Here is a 20,144-nt window from a genome sequence, read left to right as displayed (position 1 = left end):
CACACTCCGGACACAGAGGGGAAGACGCGTGACCGAATCGAAACAGGTACTTCCGGAAACAGCCGTGCCCGGACAGAAACTGCGTCAGATGGAAGTTCAACTCCCCATGCTTCCTGTTCACCCACGCCGACACATTTGGGATCAGTCGGTGGGTCCACCTTCCGTTCGCCGCATTGTCCCACTCTTGTTGCCACTTCACCAGCGAGTTCATTCTAGCAGCTGCTCTCGCATTCCTTACGTTACTCCGCCGATAGCACTCGACGTCTTCCTCTAGGGTGATGCAGATGGGCATCATCCCAGCGATAACGCATACAGCCTCCGACGAGATTGTTCTGTAGGCACTCGCGACTCTCATAGCCATGAGCCGGAACACACTGCCCAGCCTTCCACGGTTTCTCTTCGTTTTTAGAGCCGGAGCCCAGGCTGGCACTCCATACCTAAGTATTGAGGTTGCAACATTTGCCAAGAGGCGCCTCCTACTGCTTCTTGGACCGCCCGCGTTTGGCATAATCCTCGCTACTGTGTTAACCGCCTTCGCCGCCTTTTCGCAGGCATAGTCAACGTGCGCGTTAAAGTTTAAGCGGTCGTCGACCATCACGCCCAGGTGCTTCAACGCGCGCTGCGATGAAATTCTCTCCTCTCCGATCGTGATCTCCAACCTTTGCACTGCTTTGCGGTTACTGACTACGAGCACTTCTGTCTTGTGATGGGCTATCTGCAGCTTCACTCCATTCATCCATCTTTCCACTGTGTCGATTGCCTCCGATACCAGCACTTCGACTTCATCGATTGATTCGCCAGTTACCGCTAATACAACGTCGTCTGCGAACCCCACGATAATGACACCTGCCGGAAGCTTCAGTGTTAACACATCGTTGTACATTGCGTTCCAGAGCGTAGGGCCAAGTATTGACCCTTGTGGAACACCTGCTGTCACTCTAAACGACCTCTGCCCTACGTTGGTTTCGTACACAAGGACTCTATTCTGGAAGTAGTTCCTTATAATCCTACACGGGGACCCGCATATTATGCAGGGCTACGGCGATAGCTTCCCAACTGGCGCTGTTAAACGCGTTTTTAACGTCTATCGTTACCACGGCGCAGTAGCGATCTCCTCTCCGCTTTTGTAAGGATGCCCTTTCCGCCATCTCAACGACGGTCCGAATTGCGTCAACCGTCGATTTTCCCTTGCGGAAGCCGAACTGCATCGTGGACAGCCCTCCCTCACTTTCGGTATACTCGGTCAGCCTGTTAAGGATAATCCTCTCCAGGAGTTTTCCGAGCGTATCCAACAGACAGATCGGCCTGTACGATGCTGGATCTCCCGGCTGCTTTCCTGGTTTTGGCAGCAGCACTAGTTTTTGGACCTTCCATATATCCGGAAAGATGCCTTCCTCCAGGCATTTCTGCAACACTGACCTGAACATATCGGGATACTCCAGGATCGCTGCTTTCAACGCCACGTTGGGGATTCCATCCGGACCGGGAGCCTTCTTCACCTTCAATGCTTTCGCCACGGCAACGAGCTCGTCGTTCGAGACCAGTCGGTTTACGTCAAATTCCACATCTCCCTCGCTGTACGGCGTAGGTGGCCACGTTGTTGTATCGTGTTTTGGAAACAAACCCTCCACGATACCCTTCAGTTTGTCTGGGCACTTTTCGACTGGCGTCATTGGGCCCTTCAGCTTTGCCATTATGATGCGGTAGGCATTTCCCCAGGGGTTAGCGTCGGCTTCCTGACATAGCTCCTTGTAACAGTTCGCCTTGCTCTGCTTGGTAGCTCGTTTGAAGGCAGCTCTAGCTTCACGGAACGCAACCTTGCGCTCTTCTCTATCGGCCGCAGTTCTTGTCTGTCTGTCTGTCTGTCTGTCTGTCTGTCTGTCTGTCTGTCTGTCTGTCTGTCTGTCTGTCTGTCTGTCTGTCTGTCTGTCTGTCTGTCTGTCTGTCTGTCTGTCTGTCTGTCTGTCTGTCTGTCTGTCTGTCTGTCTGTCTGTCTGTCTGTCTGTCTGTCTGTCTGTCTGTCTGTCTGTCTGTCTGTCTGTCTGTCTGTCTGTCTGTCTGTCTGTCTGTCTGTCTGTCTGTCTGTCTGTCTGTCTGTCTGTCTGTCTGTCTGTCTGTCTGTCTGTCTGTCTGTCTGTCTGTCTGTCTGTCTGTCTGTCTGTCTGTCTGTCTGTCTGTCTGTCTGTCTGTCTGTCTGTCTGTCTGTCTGTCTGTCTGTCTGTCTGTCTGTCTGTCTGTCTGTCTGTCTGTCTGTCTGTCTGTCTGTCTGTCTGTCTGTCTGTCTGTCTGTCTGTCTGTCTGTCTGTCTGTCTGTCTGTCTGTCTGTCTGTCTGTCTGTCTGTCTGTCTGTCTGTCTGTCTGTCTGTCTGTCTGTCTGTCTGTCTGTCTGTCTGTCTGTCTGTCTGTCTGTCTGTCTGTCTGTCTGTCTGTCTGTCTGTCTGTCTGTCTGTCTGTCTGTCTGTCTGTCTGTCTGTCTGTCTGTCTGTCTGTCTGTCTGTCTGTCTGTCTGTCTGTCTGTCTGTCTGTCTGTCTGTCTGTCTGTCTGTCTGTCTGTCTGTCTGTCTGTCTGTCTGTCTGTCTGTCTGTCTGTCTGTCTGTCTGTCTGTCTGTCTGTCTGTCTGTCTGTCTGTCTGTCTGTCTGTCTGTCTGTCTGTCTGTCTGTCTGTCTGTCTGTCTGTCTGTCTGTCTGTCTGTCTGTCTGTCTGTCTGTCTGTCTGTCTGTCTGTCTGTCTGTCTGTCTGTCTGTCTGTCTGTCTGTCTGTCTGTCTGTCTGTCTGTCTGTCTGTCTGTCTGTCTGTCTGTCTGTCTGTCTGTCTGTCTGTCTGTCTGTCTGTCTGTCTGTCTGTCTGTCTGTCTGTCTGTCTGTCTGTCTGTCTGTCTGTCTGTCTGTCTGTCTGTCTGTCTGTCTGTCTGTCTGTCTGTCTGTCTGTCTGTCTGTCTGTCTGTCTGTCTGTCTGTCTGTCTGTCTGTCTGTCTGTCTGTCTGTCTGTCTGTCTGTCTGTCTGTCTGTCTGTCTGTCTGTCTGTCTGTCTGTCTGTCTGTCTGTCTGTCTGTCTGTCTGTCTGTCTGTCTGTCTGTCTGTCTGTCTGTCTGTCTGTCTGTCTGTCTGTCTGTCTGTCTGTCTGTCTGTCTGTCTGTCTGTCTGTCTGTCTGTCTGTCTGTCTGTCTGTCTGTCTGTCTGTCTGTCTGTCTGTCTGTCTGTCTGTCTGTCTGTCTGTCTGTCTGTCTGTCTGTCTGTCTGTCTGTCTGTCTGTCTGTCTGTCTGTCTGTCTGTCTGTCTGTCTGTCTGTCTGTCTGTCTGTCTGTCTGTCTGTCTGTCTGTCTGTCTGTCTGTCTGTCTGTCTGTCTGTCTGTCTGTCTGTCTGTCTGTCTGTCTGTCTGTCTGTCTGTCTGTCTGTCTGTCTGTCTGTCTGTCTGTCTGTCTGTCTGTCTGTCTGTCTGTCTGTCTGTCTGTCTGTCTGTCTGTCTGTCTGTCTGTCTGTCTGTCTGTCTGTCTGTCTGTCTGTCTGTCTGTCTGTCTGTCTGTCTGTCTGTCTGTCTGTCTGTCTGTCTGTCTGTCTGTCTGTCTGTCTGTCTGTCTGTCTGTCTGTCTGTCTGTCTGTCTGTCTGTCTGTCTGTCTGTCTGTCTGTCTGTCTGTCTGTCTGTCTGTCTGTCTGTCTGTCTGTCTGTCTGTCTGTCTGTCTGTCTGTCTGTCTGTCTGTCTGTCTGTCTGTCTGTCTGTCTGTCTGTCTGTCTGTCTGTCTGTCTGTCTGTCTGTCTATCTGTCTGTCTATCTGTCTGTCTGTCTGTCTGTCTGTCTGTCTGTCTGTCTGTCTGTCTGTCTGTCTGTCTGTCTGTCTGTCTGTCTGTCTGTCTGTCTGTCTGTCTGTCTGTCTGTCTGTCTGTCTGTCTGTCTGTCTGTCTGTCTGTCTGTCTGTCTGTCTGTCTGTCTGTCTGTCTGTCTGTCTGTCTGTCTGTCTGTCTGTCTGTCTGTCTGTCTGTCTGTCTGTCTGTCTGTCTGTCTGTCTGTCTGTCTGTCTGTCTGTCTGTCTGTCTGTCTGTCTGTCTGTCTATCTGTCTGTCTATCTGTCTGTCTGTCTGTCTGTCTGTCTGTCTGTCTGTCTGTCTGTCTGTCTGTCTGTCTGTCTGTCTGTCTGTCTGTCTGTCTGTCTGTCTGTCTGTCTGTCTGTCTGTCTGTCTGTCTGTCTGTCTGTCTGTCTGTCTGTCTGTCTGTCTGTCTGTCTGTCTGTCTGTCTGTCTGTCTGTCTGTCTGTCTGTCTGTCTGTCTGTCTGTCTGTCTGTCTGTCTGTCTGTCTGTCTGTCTGTCTGTCTGTCTGTCTGTCTGTCTGTCTGTCTGTCTGTCTGTCTGTCTGTCTGTCTGTCTGTCTGTCTGTCTGTCTGTCTGTCTGTCTGTCTGTCTGTCTGTCTGTCTGTCTGTCTGTCTGTCTGTCTGTCTGTCTGTCTGTCTGTCTGTCTGTCTGTCTGTCTGTCTGTCTGTCTGTCTGTCTGTCTGTCTGTCTGTCTGTCTGTCTGTCTGTCTGTCTGTCTGTCTGTCTGTCTGTCTGTCTGTCTGTCTGTCTGTCTGTCTGTCTGTCTGTCTGTCTGTCTGTCTGTCTGTCTGTCTGTCTGTCTGTCTGTCTGTCTGTCTGTCTGTCTGTCTGTCTGTCTGTCTGTCTGTCTGTCTGTCTGTCTGTCTGTCTGTCTGTCTGTCTGTCTGTCTGTCTGTCTGTCTGTCTGTCTGTCTGTCTGTCTGTCTGTCTGTCTGTCTGTCTGTCTGTCTGTCTGTCTGTCTGTCTGTCTGTCTGTCTGTCTGTCTGTCTGTCTGTCTGTCTGTCTGTCTGTCTGTCTGTCTGTCTGTCTGTCTGTCTGTCTGTCTGTCTGTCTGTCTGTCTGTCTGTCTGTCTGTCTGTCTGTCTGTCTGTCTGTCTGTCTGTCTGTCTGTCTGTCTGTCTGTCTGTCTGTCTGTCTGTCTGTCTGTCTGTCTGTCTGTCTGTCTGTCTGTCTGTCTGTCTGTCTGTCTGTCTGTCTGTCTGTCTGTCTGTCTGTCTGTCTGTCTGTCTGTCTGTCTGTCTGTCTGTCTGTCTGTCTGTCTGTCTGTCTGTCTGTCTGTCTGTCTGTCTGTCTGTCTGTCTGTCTGTCTGTCTGTCTGTCTGTCTGTCTGTCTGTCTGTCTGTCTGTCTGTCTGTCTGTCTGTCTGTCTGTCTGTCTGTCTGTCTGTCTGTCTGTCTGTCTGTCTGTCTGTCTGTCTGTCTGTCTGTCTGTCTGTCTGTCTGTCTGTCTGTCTGTCTGTCTGTCTGTCTGTCTGTCTGTCTGTCTGTCTGTCTGTCTGTCTGTCTGTCTGTCTGTCTGTCTGTCTGTCTGTCTGTCTGTCTGTCTGTCTGTCTGTCTGTCTGTCTGTCTGTCTGTCTGTCTGTCTGTCTGTCTGTCTGTCTGTCTGTCTGTCTGTCTGTCTGTCTGTCTGTCTGTCTGTCTGTCTGTCTGTCTGTCTGTCTGTCTGTCTGTCTGTCTGTCTGTCTGTCTGTCTGTCTGTCTGTCTGTCTGTCTGTCTGTCTGTCTGTCTGTCTGTCTGTCTGTCTGTCTGTCTGTCTGTCTGTCTGTCTGTCTGTCTGTCTGTCTGTCTGTCTGTCTGTCTGTCTGTCTGTCTGTCTGTCTGTCTGTCTGTCTGTCTGTCTGTCTGTCTGTCTGTCTGTCTGTCTGTCTGTCTGTCTGTGTCTGTGTCTGTCTGTGTCTGTCTGTCTGTCTGTCTGTCTGTCTGTCTGTCTGTCTGTGTCTGTCTGTCTGTCTGTCTGTCTGTCTGTCTGTCGGGACCGGGGAAGGTTCTTAGCTTGGTGTGAGACCTCTCTGGTCCCTGGAACGGGGAGCTCCCATACAGATAACTTTGTGAGGGACGTCCCTATAGAGCTGCATGTCAAAAAACACAGTAGGCAGGCAGTACGACGTTTGCCGGGACAGCTATTAATTTAATAAAATTGATAAAACCACAAAATAAAAAGCCTGAAAATCTCGATGCGTGGAAAATTCAGGCAAGGAATCGCTCAAGAAATAATAAAGTGTCGCTTTATTCTGGATCCTAGTACGGAGCTGAAACGAAACGTCAAATCAAATGGGGCTTGCTCAAGGAATTGGCATTCCTATCCCACCAATGCAATGTTTTCGTAGCCAGCATAACAGCGGCTCAAGCGTAGGGCTCAAGCTGACAACCTATCTTTCAACACAGCAGCATAATTTTAATGCGGGGTAAGAAAACAAGAAGACCATAACAGTCCCCTGGTTACGACAGGGCACGGCATAAAAATCAATCACCGTGGCTTCAGGGCATAACATATTCAAAGTGTGAAACATAAACAGTGATTTTCTTTAACTTTTTAGAGGTCAGAATTATATTTTATTAGATTTCCGTTTAGATTTCCAGGTACCACCTAAACCGAAACATGAATCCCGTAATTCCGGTATGTCGGTTGTGCCTGAGAGATGACCCGGATCATGCATTCAAAAATGATGACTGCACAAACAGCACAGAAAATTTCTCGGAACTGCCTTTGACGGAGCTTGTATTGAAATATCTTCCAGTCCAGGTTAGTGAATGTGAAATTTATGAATTCGAATTCTCATTGCCTCTTCCATTTCCAGATCATGACATCAGAAAGCTCAGAGCCTCCGATCATATGTGATTGTTGTGCATCTCAGATAAAACAGTGGCATCGGTTCTATACAACTTGCATCGATAATGATAAAATCTACCACGAACGATTATCTGAACAGCTGGTACATGATGGAGCTGTACTACATCAAGAAGAAGTAATGTTACTGAAAGAGGAAATGTTGGACATTTTTGGTGATTTTCCTGAGACAGTAGACATTCAAAATACAGATACCAAACCATTGGTCATAGATGAAACTGTAGAAGTTTCAAATAACGATGAAAATGCGGTGGTTTCAGAAATGCAAGTGGAAGTCGAAATGGAGGAAGAAGTCGAAATGCAAGCGGAAGTCGAAGATGAAGAGTGGAAACCAAAAAAGGCTAACAAAAAGGTGAAACCTTCATCGGAGAAGCCCAAAGTTTCACGACCGAAATCGGACGATGGTCTGAATTTGTTCCTGAGGAGGCCTTGTGGGCCAAAAAGTCAACGTCGTAAGAATCCTGGTCCCAAGGAAGCTGAGATGTGTCCCATCTGCGGGAAATTCGTCATGATATTGAAGCTGCACATGCGACAGCACCTCGATGATCGAAGGTTTGTTCTGTATATTAGTGATCAGTGTGGGGAATTGGTTCAATACGCGTTTCAAATGAGCATTTATTTATTTGAGCGGCAGCTGATAACTTCAAGAAACCGTATATATGGAGCACTCAAACTCATGGCTAAAATCGAGTCATCACTTAGGGGACGCGTGTTATCCCGATATCCCTTAATTTTTATCTTCCTACAAATTTGAATATTAATAGAACCCTTCCAATCATGCAGGTTCCAATGCCCGCACTGTCCGAAGGCATTTGTCGCAAGAGGTAGCTATCTCGAACACGTGAACATCCACACGCGGGAAAAGCTGTACAAGTGCGATCAATGCGACAAAGAGTTTGCTCAACGGAACGGATGGAAGGCGCATAAGGCAACCCACGCCAAGGAGTTTAAGTTTCCCTGCCCGGTGTGCGAGAAGGTCTACTACCAACGGTCAACCCTCACCACCCACAAACGGATACACTTCAAACTACCGACGATCAAGTGTCCCGAGTGTGATCATATGTCATTTTCTAAGTACGGCTTCACACCACATTCATGATGTTTCTCTACCAATAAGCATTTCTTTATACCTATTTGGCTATTTTCAGCGGTGAACTGAAGTTGCACTTCAGAAAACATCTGCCGGATAGGCCGTTCGTCTGTGAACTCTGTGGACGTGCCCAGTGCTGGGAAATCTCGCGAAGTTCTTTCTGCGGAGCCAAAACCATGCAAATCACAGCTACCCATGGTGATAACTGCTAAATTGTTCGCTACTGTAGCCTAGTTTGTTGAAATTCATCGGTAACCATACGTTCCTACGGTAGCTTGCTACAGTAGGTCGCTAATGTTGGGCAAATTACCTCACTTCTAATTGACTGTTTGTAGTAGTGAACCGTGGAGCCGTATGTAGGATTCGGACCGTGATTCGGACAGGATTCTTTCCGACATCGCAGTCTCGGGACAAACCGCACTCATTTAATCCAGATTTCCGACCAGAGCAAACCCAGCTAACACAAAGTCTTACATGGTGTTGAATAGGATGCTAAAGTGGAGGCCATATGCGTACATGCTTACATTTAACCGCGTGTAAAGTGTGCGTATATCGCCTCCACTTTTGCATCCTATTCAACATCATATGCGATCGTGTGTTGACTGGGAATACACCAAATCCACTGACTGCGTCTTGAGAGAGGAGTTAAACAGGCTTCTTTATGCTGGGTATTCAGAGACAAACGGGTTGGGCATGTCTTAGCTGTAAGAATTGGTTGGGCTACCGGAACAAGGCGACGGGGGGGAACGTAACCATTACAGTGACAGAAAGGTTTTCACTGGCAGAATCGAACGGACAACCGCAGATTAAACCAAGGATTAAACCTTTTGAGAAATGGCAGTTCAGTGAAGGAACAGACTCTCCTCCTGTCTTCTCCTGCTGCACGGACGAGGCCTCGGAAGGACCTATGCTTGGAAGGCATAACAAGAGGGTGTTCGGTGGAAGAATCAGACGGGCGATCGGTAATCGTTCCTAGGAAATACAGTGGTCCGATCAGGGAAAGGTCAGGGATTGGTCAGTTGAAGAGGAATGAAAATACAACGAGCTCAACATATATTTAACACATTGAGATAGTTTTAATAACGAATATAGCTTTAAAGGAAAAAAACTGCTCCTAATGAAATACGTAAAACGAATTTCACTGACACTCGTTTGGAGCTCCCACACAGTGGCTGCTACCGTAGAAATGGTTTAGAACGCCTACTGTATTGATTCAAATAAATTTCTCCCGGATTTCAAAAGACAACGATTTAATCATGAAATCAAAGCAAACTACTGTTACCAGTGAAGAGAATTGTCAGACAAAAGAGGCACAAAACAAGCAACATAGAAGGTGCGACGATTACTCTTTATCCCTACTGGTAACAGATAATGACATGATCTCGAAATTTTTTGTTGCAGACAAAACGGAAGCTGAATTTGTTGCGTACTTTTCAACTCGTGAATAATCAATTATTGCTAACCCTAAGTCGAAACTGTTTGATGATAGAGAGAGCTTCGCCAGAGTTGCAGTGTTTACCGACTCGAAGTTACCGTTCGAAAATCGTAATGCAAGGCTTAAAAATCTCTAAACTCGTGATGTACGATGTTAATCCCATTATTTTCAAGTTGGGACAAACTTATGTCGCATGGGTTTGTTTGTCGCAACAAATACAGGTTGCGACATTGTCATTATTGTTGCGCGATAGTTGAATTTTGATTCACTGACTGTTACCATTCCCAGCACTGCATATAAAGCTATGTTCAATATTAATATGTGAAAATCCACGTATAAAAATACCCAAAAATTGGTTTGACTAAAAAAACATTTTGTGTTGGGTTAGATTCAGATAATAGCAATTTAATTACTTTGATCCATTTTGAATTATATTCTTAATGGTTGGTGTGGGGTTTGGTTCTCCGAAATAGGATTAATTTAATTTCGCAAATGGGCATGTATTCTAAATTGACTTCAATTTATTTTTTTAACTTTTTTTTAGCGTGATCGTTTTTTCAATATTTCAATTTTTTACTTGAAAGTTCACACAAATTTCCTAAAGTCACACATACCACACTTTTTGTAGGTCATGTTATTTTTAAGTTACATTGGTATAAAAAAACGGTCAAAAACTTAAGCCCTTTTCATATATTAGTGTAGATAAATTTAAAAAAAACAACAAAGTATGCAACGTTGCTTTAAAGTACATAGTCTTCATACCTACACAATTCCATTAAAATCTGAGAGGGTGCTGCCAACCCCAAAATCTAGTTTGCGAGAAATTCGTCATGCACTCTAAAAAAACACGCAACCAAAAATGTTCAAAGTGCCAAAACTTTTTTGTACATTTTTTTACCACTATAAAAATTTTACAGATGATAGCTAACAGAATGAACTTTATTCTCACAAAAAAAACACGAAGGTAAAAAAATAGCTTTTTGAGATATTTAATTTTTAGTAACAAAATTCAGTTTTTTTAGAAGAAAAACTAAATAAATTTTTCAATGTGTATTTTTCTGAGAGCCACCATATATTATTCTACAACTTTGCTGAAGACACCTTTCCGATCGAACAAGCCGTTTCCGTGTTATAATTTTTTAATTGATTGTGTTCCATTTTTTCATAGGCCCTATTTGAAAATTAGTCGAGACAAAATATGAACTTTTGATATGAAAAAATGGTTTCTCATATAAAAAGGAATAGTATACAAAAGTATCAAGTAGATTAAAAAACATCGATTAAAATGGATTGGTGCTGGTCCGTGGAAAGCCTCAATGGAGGTGAGGGGATCATTTCGTGTATTACACAGCGAGTTTGTTTACACAAACAATCTACTAACACAAGCTTACAGGAACTTCCTCCACACCTTATTTATATCACATTGGGTCAGCCACACTCTTAGCAAGGATGGAAACAGGCCCGGATTAAGGATTGTGGGAGCCCGGGGCCCGAGCGGTTGTGAAGGCCCCTCGGAGGTACAAATGCGATGAGCAATACAGTTTCTCTTTGTTTTTAGTAGTACTTGAACCAAAAATGGTTTTTGTGGGGGCCCCTAAAATGTGGGGACCCGGGGTCCTGGCCCCGCGCCCCCCCCCCCCCCCTTAGATCCGGCCCTGGATGGAAACGAAATCTGCTAGCAAGCGTTGGATTAGAACCCAGCAGGACATTGCTACAGAGGCAGACCCCAAGGCTCATGACGGCGCAGCCTCCAAAAATAAATAAAACCAGGCGATAGAAATTTGATCTGGCCATAGGACAAGGCGATGTACCATCATGGGTGCTCAGGACTGAAAGTAAGCTCCGTTCCAATGTAGGTACCAACAATAATAACTAAAATGTTTGAATATTGTAAGTATTTTAACATTGTGGTAGGACCGTACAACTCCCTATCGTCGCGCTTTTTGTGAACGACCATTTTCCATGATGCCGAAATTATTTGTCCTGTCCACGTAAACTTTCAATAACATAACGAAATATATGTTAAAAAACTTTGAACTTATTTTACTCATATTCTCTAATGGCTTGACTAACACGGTACAAAATGTTGTTATAATCAGTTGATTTATATTTTCAACAGGTGTTCGAATTCCAAATTTCCTTAACCGCATCAAATGTGTTGCCTTCACGGTACAACTGATGATGGCATATCTCCAAAACGGCAATCTACTGTTTTCTCTTGTCATTTTATACTTCTCGGATCATCATTCTGGTGTACTTCATTCCATCGTATTGATTGTAGCCGTACCAGAAGATGGACTGCCAATCGCCTCTAACGCCGTACATTCCATTAAGATCTCTAGAAATACAAAAATAAATAGGGAATGCATTACAATATGATGAGGGGTGATTATTGGTTGGCTTACGCAGCTCCACACATTCCATTGAAATCTCTGAAAATAAATTAAAATAGTGAAATATATAACTGCATTTAAAAGTAATCCATTTTCCAAGTTTATCTTACCCACTGTAACCCCAATCGAACCACCATGCGCCCATTCTACTAACAGCACAGTTCAAACTCGCGGCTCCATCGTTGTCGTTATCCTTGGTCGTGAATTTTTTACCTGCGTTGGATTTCATGGAGTTGCCAGCGGTTCCGCTGTACGTTCCCAGCTTCTCCAGTGAGTACTTCTGCGCCTCACTACCAATTTCAAAAGCATCGTATCGCGCATAGATATAATTGTTGTGGTAGTCCTTTAGTTCGACAATCAGTTCAACGTTTTTATTGTTGGTCAGACGATGTATTTTCTCCAAACCAATCCAGAACTCTCCTGCGTAAGTTCCAAATCCATTTTTGTACTCGTTCCAGTTGCGGTAGAAGTCCTCCGAGCCATCGAACCGATACTGCATTACCAACCAGCCACCACCGAACTTTTCCTGCTCACAATATTCTATCAAGGTTTCGTTAGTGCCGAAGGGTTTCAACTGGTACAGACCAGAAGTGCTGGACCCAATGGTCTTGCATGTAATAACTTCAACATCCTCGGGTTGTGGCTCGGGTTGTTTCTCCGGTTGTTCCTCGGGTTGTTTCTCGGGCTGCTCTTCGGGTTGTTCCTCGGGTCCTACCGGCGTAGAACAATTTCCTTGTTGCTGCAAAATTTGCTCTGCGTAGTTTGTGAGCGTATCGAAGTTTTGATTTGTGCTGTGTTCAATTTCGATCATCGCCATTGTTAATTCTACGCGATGGTTTTCCAGATTCTGCAGGAGGCGATCCAGCTGATCTTTTGTCGTTTTGTGCTGATTTTCGAGCTTATCGGATCGATCATTGATGTTCGACGATATTTTGCCAAGCTGATCGTTCACGTCGTTATTCATTTTGGTCAACGCGGAAGAAAAGGTTTGTTGGTTTGCTGCTAAGCCACTTTGAGTCTGAGTGAGGCGATCAAAGCCCACATCCGTTTTCGAGAAGCCTTCGGTTACGCTGGACGCGATCACGTTGAATTGGTTGGTCATATCTTGTTTCATACTGGTCAACTTCGATGACAGCTCACTGCGACTGTTGTCCTGATTCCTCGCGAGATCGTCGATTTGATTGTTAGTTCTATCAAACTGACTAGTTATGTTCGTCAGCGTCGTGATGTACTGTTCACCAACAAATTGCTCTAGTTTTGTCAAAATGGATGTTAGTTCATCATGACTTGCACCAACGTCATCGCGGTTTTGCATGAGACGATCGAATTGAATATCTGCATTTTCGAAGCCTTCGATCACGTTTGAAACCATCATGTTGAAGTTGTGATCGATATCGTTCTTCATATTCATCAGTTTCAAAGATAACTCCGCGTGACCATTTTCCTGGTTCTGCCTAATCTCTTCAAACTTTTCTCCCGTCTCATCGAAACGTTGGCCTAAGTTTGTCATTCCCAACATGATTTTTTCACCAATGTACTTCTCCATTTCAACCAATTCATTAGCCAATGTTTCATGATTTGCGGCAAAGTCATCTTGTTTTTTGATCAAACGTTCTAATCCCTCCTCAGTTGAACCAAAGCGCTGGTCCATGTTACTCCTCAGCACATTGAATTCATCACTCACTTCTTCACCCACAAGGACTACCATCGTTGTAAACTCCTCGCGAATGTTTTCCTGGTTCTGCTTCAGCTTCTCATACTGCTCTTCTATCTTGGATAAAAGCTGATCGTCGTTTTGCACCAGATCGCTCTGATGACCCATGAGGGTATCGAGCTGCTCCAAGGTCTTCTTGAGCTGACCTTCCGTTTCCTCGAGCCGCTCCTTGATATTGACCTCACTCATCACAACACGATACAGGAGGTTGTCCAATTTCGTGATTACATCGTCGTAGTTTCCTTCGGCGGATTGAGCCTTTGAACACCACAGAAGCATTACTGCGCAAAGGATTAGGCGGACGTTGTCGAACATTATCGATTGAAATGAGATTTTCCAGTCAACTGTCGAAATGCCGAGGGTGATTGTAGCATTTATATGCCCCCAAGACGATTTATCTCATTAGATAGGATTCAGACACCACGAGGAATTCCGTTATCTTCGAGACAAATTATTGCTTTTCTCAATGTAGATGAATTACTGACCTTTGTTATAACCCGGATGAATATTACCTAATTAAGGCTCGGTGATAAGAAATTTATTTCTTTTTCATATACGTATTTTACTGACTTATTTTGATACCAAGTTTATCACAATTCATAATCTATATTATTGGGGAAATAAATCGGTTTTATCATTTATGAATGGACTAACTGCATGAGGCCGGTTCAGTGTTGATCAACAGGAGTAAAATCATTTAATTTTGTGTGGCGAAAACGATCAAAATCACGATCAATTCTGACTATACATGCTGGTACTAATTGTACTGAGATCCAAATGAATAAGGGCTGGAACATTCCACTTATTCTCAAAGTGCAAATTAAGCAGCTCATACATTTTTGATCAATAACGGCGCCGGCCAAGTCCTTATAGTCAGCTGGGAAGGGAAAAGAATGTTAGAGTGTGCTAGTTGTTGCTACTAGAGACCGAGAGCACCTCTGCGTCCCAACAATCAGCACGGACTGGGGTATTTGTTAGAAGGAAAGTATGGGAGATCTGGGAGCCACCGTTGGGTCGGTGATGCGATCCATGGATAGGGGATATTTATAATGTTCGTAAAGTTATAGATTGTGTGTGAAGGTCAAGCGACAAGATTCGCTTTGGTTGCATAACTTGTAGGCGTTATATACACTGTGCTATGGAAGTTTGAAGGAAGGGAAACTTTTTAAATTCGCTTCTGGTTCTAGCGATAGCTATGAACATATGAATATACATGAGTTGTATATGTAGAGAAGATAGAGAAAGAGAAAGTAGATAGAAAAATACAAAGTAGGAGAAAAGGGACGGGTCTGGACTTGAGCCCATAACCTTCTGCATACGAATCAGAAGCGGTAGCCACTAGACCATGAAGCCCGTTTTTAATTTTGTGTGGCAAAAAGCACCTAAACACGATTTTTTTTTTAAATTACGTAAAATTTTTCAGAGAAAGGCTGTTAGTTAAAAAAAATCGTCTTTAGAGAAAAGTACCTAAAGACGATTTTTTTAATTCAACATACGTTTCAACATCCAGCGGTTTTCAACAGACGATACGGTAGCTGGCTATCACCAGAAGCTGAGATCAACGAGAGGGCTGTCTACCAAGCGATGAGTACGGAAGCGCGGGAGATTATAGGCCCAGCTCAAAAAGACCTAAGTACGGCTGGTTCGACGAGAAGTGCCAGAGGGTAACGGACGAGAAGAATGTTGCTGGTGTCGGCGACCCAGCAGACCAAAGAGCGATATAGGATAGCAAGAGTAGCGAAAAACGAATCAGAGCATGATTGCATTTCAGACGTAATCGCTCAAGTAATTTGAGTTTAGTTCATTATTTTTCCTTGACCATAATAGTCAAGAAATTTTGCAAAGCAAGCTCGATTTCACGTTTCTTCTCAGCTCCATTCTGGAGTCTTGAGCGATTCTTTGTCTGTATTTTCCACGCATCGTGACATCGTGACAAGACATTTCTTGCGATCTGCGTACTACCCATCAGGCACAATAAAGTATGGAACAGAATGATATGCGGAGGTTTTACGAAACTGTCGACAGGGTTGGTCAACACTGAGGAGAATCGAAAGATTCTTGCATTTTTTGCACCTATCAGGTACAGCTTACTTGATGTGAATTTCTCTTCTGATTTTCACTCTTCTCTCTCTCTATGCATTTTTTAACCCTTTCACGACGTTGAGAAAAAATTTCTTTGTTCGTGCTCTCGGCAAGTAGGGAGCACGTCAGACCTAGTGTCAAACTTCCTACTGCACGATGTGAAAATTTTCTCCAAGGACTTCCATCTGAAGATCCTTCTTCTCATTTCTTCTTCTTCTTTTTCTCATGGATCTATGTACCAACTGGAACTAGGCCTGCCTCTTCAAGTGTTTTTCGAGAACTTAAACAGTTTAGGGTTTATCTTTGACTGTCCTGTCATTGTCTGAATTTTTACACTACAATCATGATAAAAAACTTATTTAAGTGAAATAAATTTAACGCGATTTTTTACACGATTTTCTTGACACTACGCTATGTGCTGAATTCTTCTCTCCTGGTAGCTATTTCTTTCCGACGGGGCTCAAATTTCTACCAGAGATCTCTCTTATCATCCTTGATACCCCGTCCAATTTTTCCGGACCGAAACTGCTATATTCACTAGCCTAACTCGAGATTCCTATAGAATTTTTCCCGGGATTTCATCTTTCGATTGCTCCAAAATGCAATCTTCGCTTTCTTCAGTCATTCCTACTAGCGATTCTACCTTGTATTCCTCCAGATTTGATAAATCGTGATAAATCGTCAGGAAATAATTCAGAAGCTTCTTTAGGTGAATAAGGAGTTAAGACTTTCAGATATAAGTTTCTTCAGGAAAGAGGAGTCTAGGATCCTGGAAAACAATCTGGGGATTTCTCCAGCAACTACTGAAGGGTTCTCAGAAGAGCAAGAAACTAAGGACTCTCAAAAAAACCTAAAGAAATCCTATCAATTCTGAGAGTATTCCTTGAGGAACAATTCGATGATTTTTTGAAAGAACAATTCTCAAGGTTTCCTATTATGAACCTCTGGAGGATTCTCAGGAATAACTCTCCGTAGATTTCTATACAGAACATTAGGAGGACTCCCTGAAGAAACTTCTTGAGGATTTGAGGAAAAAAAAATCCTGGAAGATTCCTAGACTAAACCTCTGGGAGATTCCAGACTAAACTTCTGAGTGACGCAGTAAGAATTTGGGGAGAATTATTATTGTATTATCTTTATTAACGAGATTTCTTGCCCAAGGCAGGTTCATCTAGTAATCATGAGAAATAACAAAGATGAAAGATAGATAATTCTCTTGGAAAATCTCTTGGAAGTATTCATACTAATAGTTCCAGTAGGTGTAGGTGTTTCTACTGCGCATAAATACCAAAACAAAGTCCTGTAGGAATCCTTCAAATATTTTTTTTAATCGAGGGCATTCCATGGAAAAATATCATAAGAAACTCTTTAAAGAATCCAAAAAAGAACTTCCGATGAAATTCTAGAAAAAAAATGTTGAAGGAATCCCAGAAAGACATTCTGGAAAACCCCAGAAAAAACTCCTGAAGAAATATCAGAAACATTTTCTGGGGGGATTTCAGAGATTCATCTTGGAAGAATTTCCGTATGAAATTCTGAAGAAACGGCGATAATCCTTCATTTCAAAAGTAAAATCTTGGTGAATCTCTAAAGCAACTCTTGGATGATTTTCAACAGGATGTCTACGTCAGCGAGCTGTTCCAAATATAATGCATAGGGAAGGTTAATAAATTCCAATTCCTGGGAGAATATTTGAAGGGATCATCAAAGAAACTCCAGGAGAAATTTAAACAGAGACGTCTTGATCCTAGAAGGAATTTCTTAAGAAATCATTAGGGGCAGAACCTCTTTTCTTTCTTATTTTATTCCAAAGGATAAACAAGTGACATGTAGTACAAGGTAACCTAGCAAAATTCTGGAGGAACTTCTTGGGGAATCCAATATTCTAGAGAAGTTACAAGTGATTACTTAGAAAAAATCCTGGAGATTACCTAAAAGTTCTAGATGAAACTTTTTCAGAAATCTGTGAAAATGATACTTGTCGAGAAATGCCTTCCGGAAGGAAGTAGACATATCCATTTTTGTTAGGATATCGAAGTTATGTTCCTGGAGATAAATCATTCCTGGAAGTATGTCATACATATTTCAAAACGTCGATCCAGGTACTGAAACTATAATATGTGTCATTCTTGCGTTCAACGAAGATAAATTCCCAAAAATGTTGTGAAAATCACTTGTCGGTATCACAGTCAGAAAACTGTAATTTTAACTGTGCAACCAAGATGTACTAAAAGATATCAAAAAACAATTAAATTTCATAGTAAACTGAATATTTTTACTTTTCTAATGTGTTCTACAGTAAAACTTTCAATTCGTGTTAAAATGTTGCAAAATATTTTATCAAAGAGAATTATTCCGTTTTTATCACTATTCCGTTTTTGTCAACTGAAAATCGCGGACCGTGTTGATAAAAACGGAACATACCTGTATTTATCTAATTTACGTCTTCCTAAGCACTAACCAATAATTATCGAGTTAATTCTTGCACCTCGCCCAATGCCTCATTGCCAATTTCGTATCACATGCTAATTAATAAGTTAACTTCCATATCACGTAAAAATGTATATTGAAAGAACTATAATTTTCTTGGACGCGACCTCCTGTCAAATTTCTATTCATAAAATGAGCGATCAGCTAATCTGAAGCGTCTCGTGAAATGGCTCATTGAATTCCGGGGACACTTTCTGCGTGACACTAAGGTACATAGGATGGTCAAAAATTATGATTTTACCGTAGGTGTTTACTAGAAAAGTCTATTGAATTCTTCGCAACCCAAATCAATTCATGTTTAAAATGTATGATTGAACAGAAAGCTTTTAAAAGAAGGTGGATGTAGCTTTTTAGAATAACGACCAAAACATTTTAATTAATATTTTTGCCCAACACGCCAACACAGTGCAAAGCGAATATCATTCTGTGTGGTTGTGAAATACGATGTTTCGTATGCAGAAAAACCACGCACACTTTTGCTTGCATCCTCCCTAGGCTATAAAAGCTTGTTGTTTACATTTTACCGAAGGAGAAAAAATGATTTATTTGATCAATTGAACAGTTTTTGCTGCATTCTGCAGTAATGAAATCCAACTTTGAAGTGTTACAGAGCTTTTGAGGGGTGTAAATTGAAGGTTGGTTCAACAAGTGCATCAGAAAAAGTGTCAATTGAGGTTTTAAATTTTGAAAAAATCAATGATTTAATTTTTTTAATGAAAGAGAACCTGTTTCTGAACCACCATGATCTTTTTTATGATTTTTAGAACTTTATTTTTATACCTAAAACCAATTTCAATCCAACGAGGGGTTGAAATCCAACGAGGGGTGATTCATCAAATCGCTCTCATATAAACTTCAAATTATTTTTTAAATATGTTCCCGGGCACCAAAATTCATGAAAATTTGGATTTTGGCCCAGTTTAGCATGCAGATTCAGATTATGAAATTATCTCAACACCACTAAAGAAGCCAATTGAACGGTGATGAAGATCAACTCGGCTAGCTGCTACTTCGGTGTGGTTGCCGTCGCACGCTATGTCTGAAAAAGCAGATTTAAAAAAATAAATGTACATCGGGTTTCTTTGCACAGAACATCAGAATTTATGCTACATTGTCACTTTTAAAATATTTCAACGGGGAAATTTTGTTTTTTTTTAATCTTTTTTAGCTGTTTTTCATACTAACTGTACCTTGGGGCAAGACACTGTGCTGGAGAGTACATTTTCCTTCACAGAGTTGCTCAGAATTACTCCGGATTGCTCACGTTTTTACCAAGATGTTGCCTGATTTATCGCAAAATCAAAACAATATTGCCCGATATCTCGCTTTTCTTGCAGTTTTAGGGGTGTTTTTCAACAAATTTCGTCGATCATTGGTGAAAAGAGTTACTCAGAATTTCTCAGAGTTACTCTCGTTTGCACAGTGTCTTGCCCCTAGAACTGTACCCATTTTTAGCCCATTTCTCTCCCATACAAAATGTATGGAAAAAATTTCACCAATAGAATATTTTGAAACCTTCTGTATACATATGAAAATATGGCTTGAATAATGATGTTATGTGAAAAGAAACCCGTTGAACATTCAATTTTTTATAATCTGTTGCTTGTGCTTCAGACATAGCGTGCATCGTCTAATGCAAACGACAAAAATTGTGAAGTCGCAAATGGAGTGAAATTGAAACATACAATTTTACGTAATTATTCGATTTCCAGTGCTAACGAGTCTGGTTATCTGGATAGTCTACATATTTTTGCTTCCACCTTTAAAAAGTCACTGGCAAAGGTAAGTCAAAATATCGGTAATTATTAGATATGTTTCTTTTGAGGAGACGAATATTAGCGCATACGACGAAGTATTTTTTACCCTATTTGTGATTTGTTAGATTACAGCATTATCCAAGGTAACATACAAAATTTGTTTCGAATGTTTTCTCAATGATTTTTTGAAGATGTTCAAACTTGCACAGTTTCTACATGTAGCTGGCAGGTCATTGTACATTTTACTTCCTGCATACTCGAATTTTTCTCTGCCAAACTCCGTTTGAAGTCTTCAGAGAAATAAATTTCCATCGTTCCTGGAACCTCTCGTCCTAACGACCCTTCTAACATGTGTGTTATGGTACGTTGAAGTATCGTTGATGATTTTTTGTACTTGTACAAGAACTTGGAACGCCTTCAATGCTCTTACTGGAAGCACTGAATCCGCTGCTTCAGTGTAGAATATAACGATTGAATACAGCACTGTCGGTTTGCCATTGATTATCTTCTGTTTTGAATCGAT

The 20,144-nt window shown here is 42.7% G+C and overlaps 3 protein-coding genes across 5 annotated transcripts in view; 2 read left to right on the top strand and 1 right to left on the bottom strand.

Moving 5' to 3' along the window:
- The window catches only part of LOC109424709 (sphingolipid delta(4)-desaturase DES1), a 429,300-nt gene that overhangs the window by 279,147 nt on the left and 130,009 nt on the right, over nt 1–20,144 (top strand). The gene's annotated exons all lie outside the window — the stretch shown is intronic.
- On the top strand, nt 6,251–11,072 carry LOC134284290 (zinc finger protein 841-like). 2 transcript variants are annotated; one of them, XM_062843086.1, is made up of 5 exons: nt 6,251–6,327; nt 6,385–6,555; nt 6,611–7,212; nt 7,444–7,734; nt 7,809–11,072. In XM_062843086.1, exons 2-5 carry the CDS (start codon nt 6,412–6,414, stop codon nt 7,960–7,962), a joined length of 1,191 nt encoding a protein of 396 aa, XP_062699070.1. In that variant the 5' UTR covers nt 6,251–6,327; nt 6,385–6,411; the 3' UTR covers nt 7,963–11,072. The 2 variants fall into 2 exon arrangements, with proteins under 2 accessions (XP_062699070.1, XP_062699071.1); XM_062843087.1 differs by having other exon boundaries at nt 6,262–6,311.
- LOC109424700 (angiopoietin-2-like) lies at nt 11,204–13,651 on the bottom strand. The gene is made up of 3 exons (XM_062843085.1): nt 11,689–13,651; nt 11,591–11,617; nt 11,204–11,523 (listed from the first exon to the last, which is right to left on the bottom strand). Exons 1-3 carry the CDS (start codon nt 13,605–13,607, stop codon nt 11,412–11,414), a joined length of 2,058 nt encoding a protein of 685 aa, XP_062699069.1. The 5' UTR covers nt 13,608–13,651; the 3' UTR covers nt 11,204–11,411.

Source organism: Aedes albopictus, chromosome 3, assembly GCF_035046485.1.
Source record: "Aedes albopictus strain Foshan chromosome 3, AalbF5, whole genome shotgun sequence".
Lineage (NCBI taxonomy): Eukaryota > Metazoa > Arthropoda > Insecta > Diptera > Culicidae > Aedes > Aedes albopictus.
Note: the sequence above shows the minus strand (reverse complement) of the source record. Positions and strands in the feature narration are given on the sequence as shown.

Bases quoted from the DNA above. Each gene is read 5' to 3' on its own strand.
- LOC109424700 (XM_062843085.1), bottom strand. From the start codon at position 13,607: ATGTTCGACAACGTCCGCCTAATCCTTTGCGCAGTAATGCTTCTGTGG. The intron at 11,618-11,688 runs GTAAGATAAACT...ATTTATTTTCAG, and splicing joins TTCGATTGGGGTTACAGTGG to AGATTTCAATGGAATGTGTG. The intron at 11,524-11,590 runs GTAAGCCAACCA...TTGTATTTCTAG, and splicing joins AATGGAATGTGTGGAGCTGC to AGATCTTAATGGAATGTACG.
- LOC134284290 (XM_062843086.1), top strand. From the start codon at position 6,412: ATGAATCCCGTAATTCCGGTATGTCGGTTGTGCCTGAGAGATGACCCG. The intron at 6,556-6,610 runs GTTAGTGAATGT...TTCCATTTCCAG, and splicing joins TGAAATATCTTCCAGTCCAG to ATCATGACATCAGAAAGCTC. The intron at 7,735-7,808 runs GTACGGCTTCAC...GGCTATTTTCAG, and splicing joins GATCATATGTCATTTTCTAA to CGGTGAACTGAAGTTGCACT.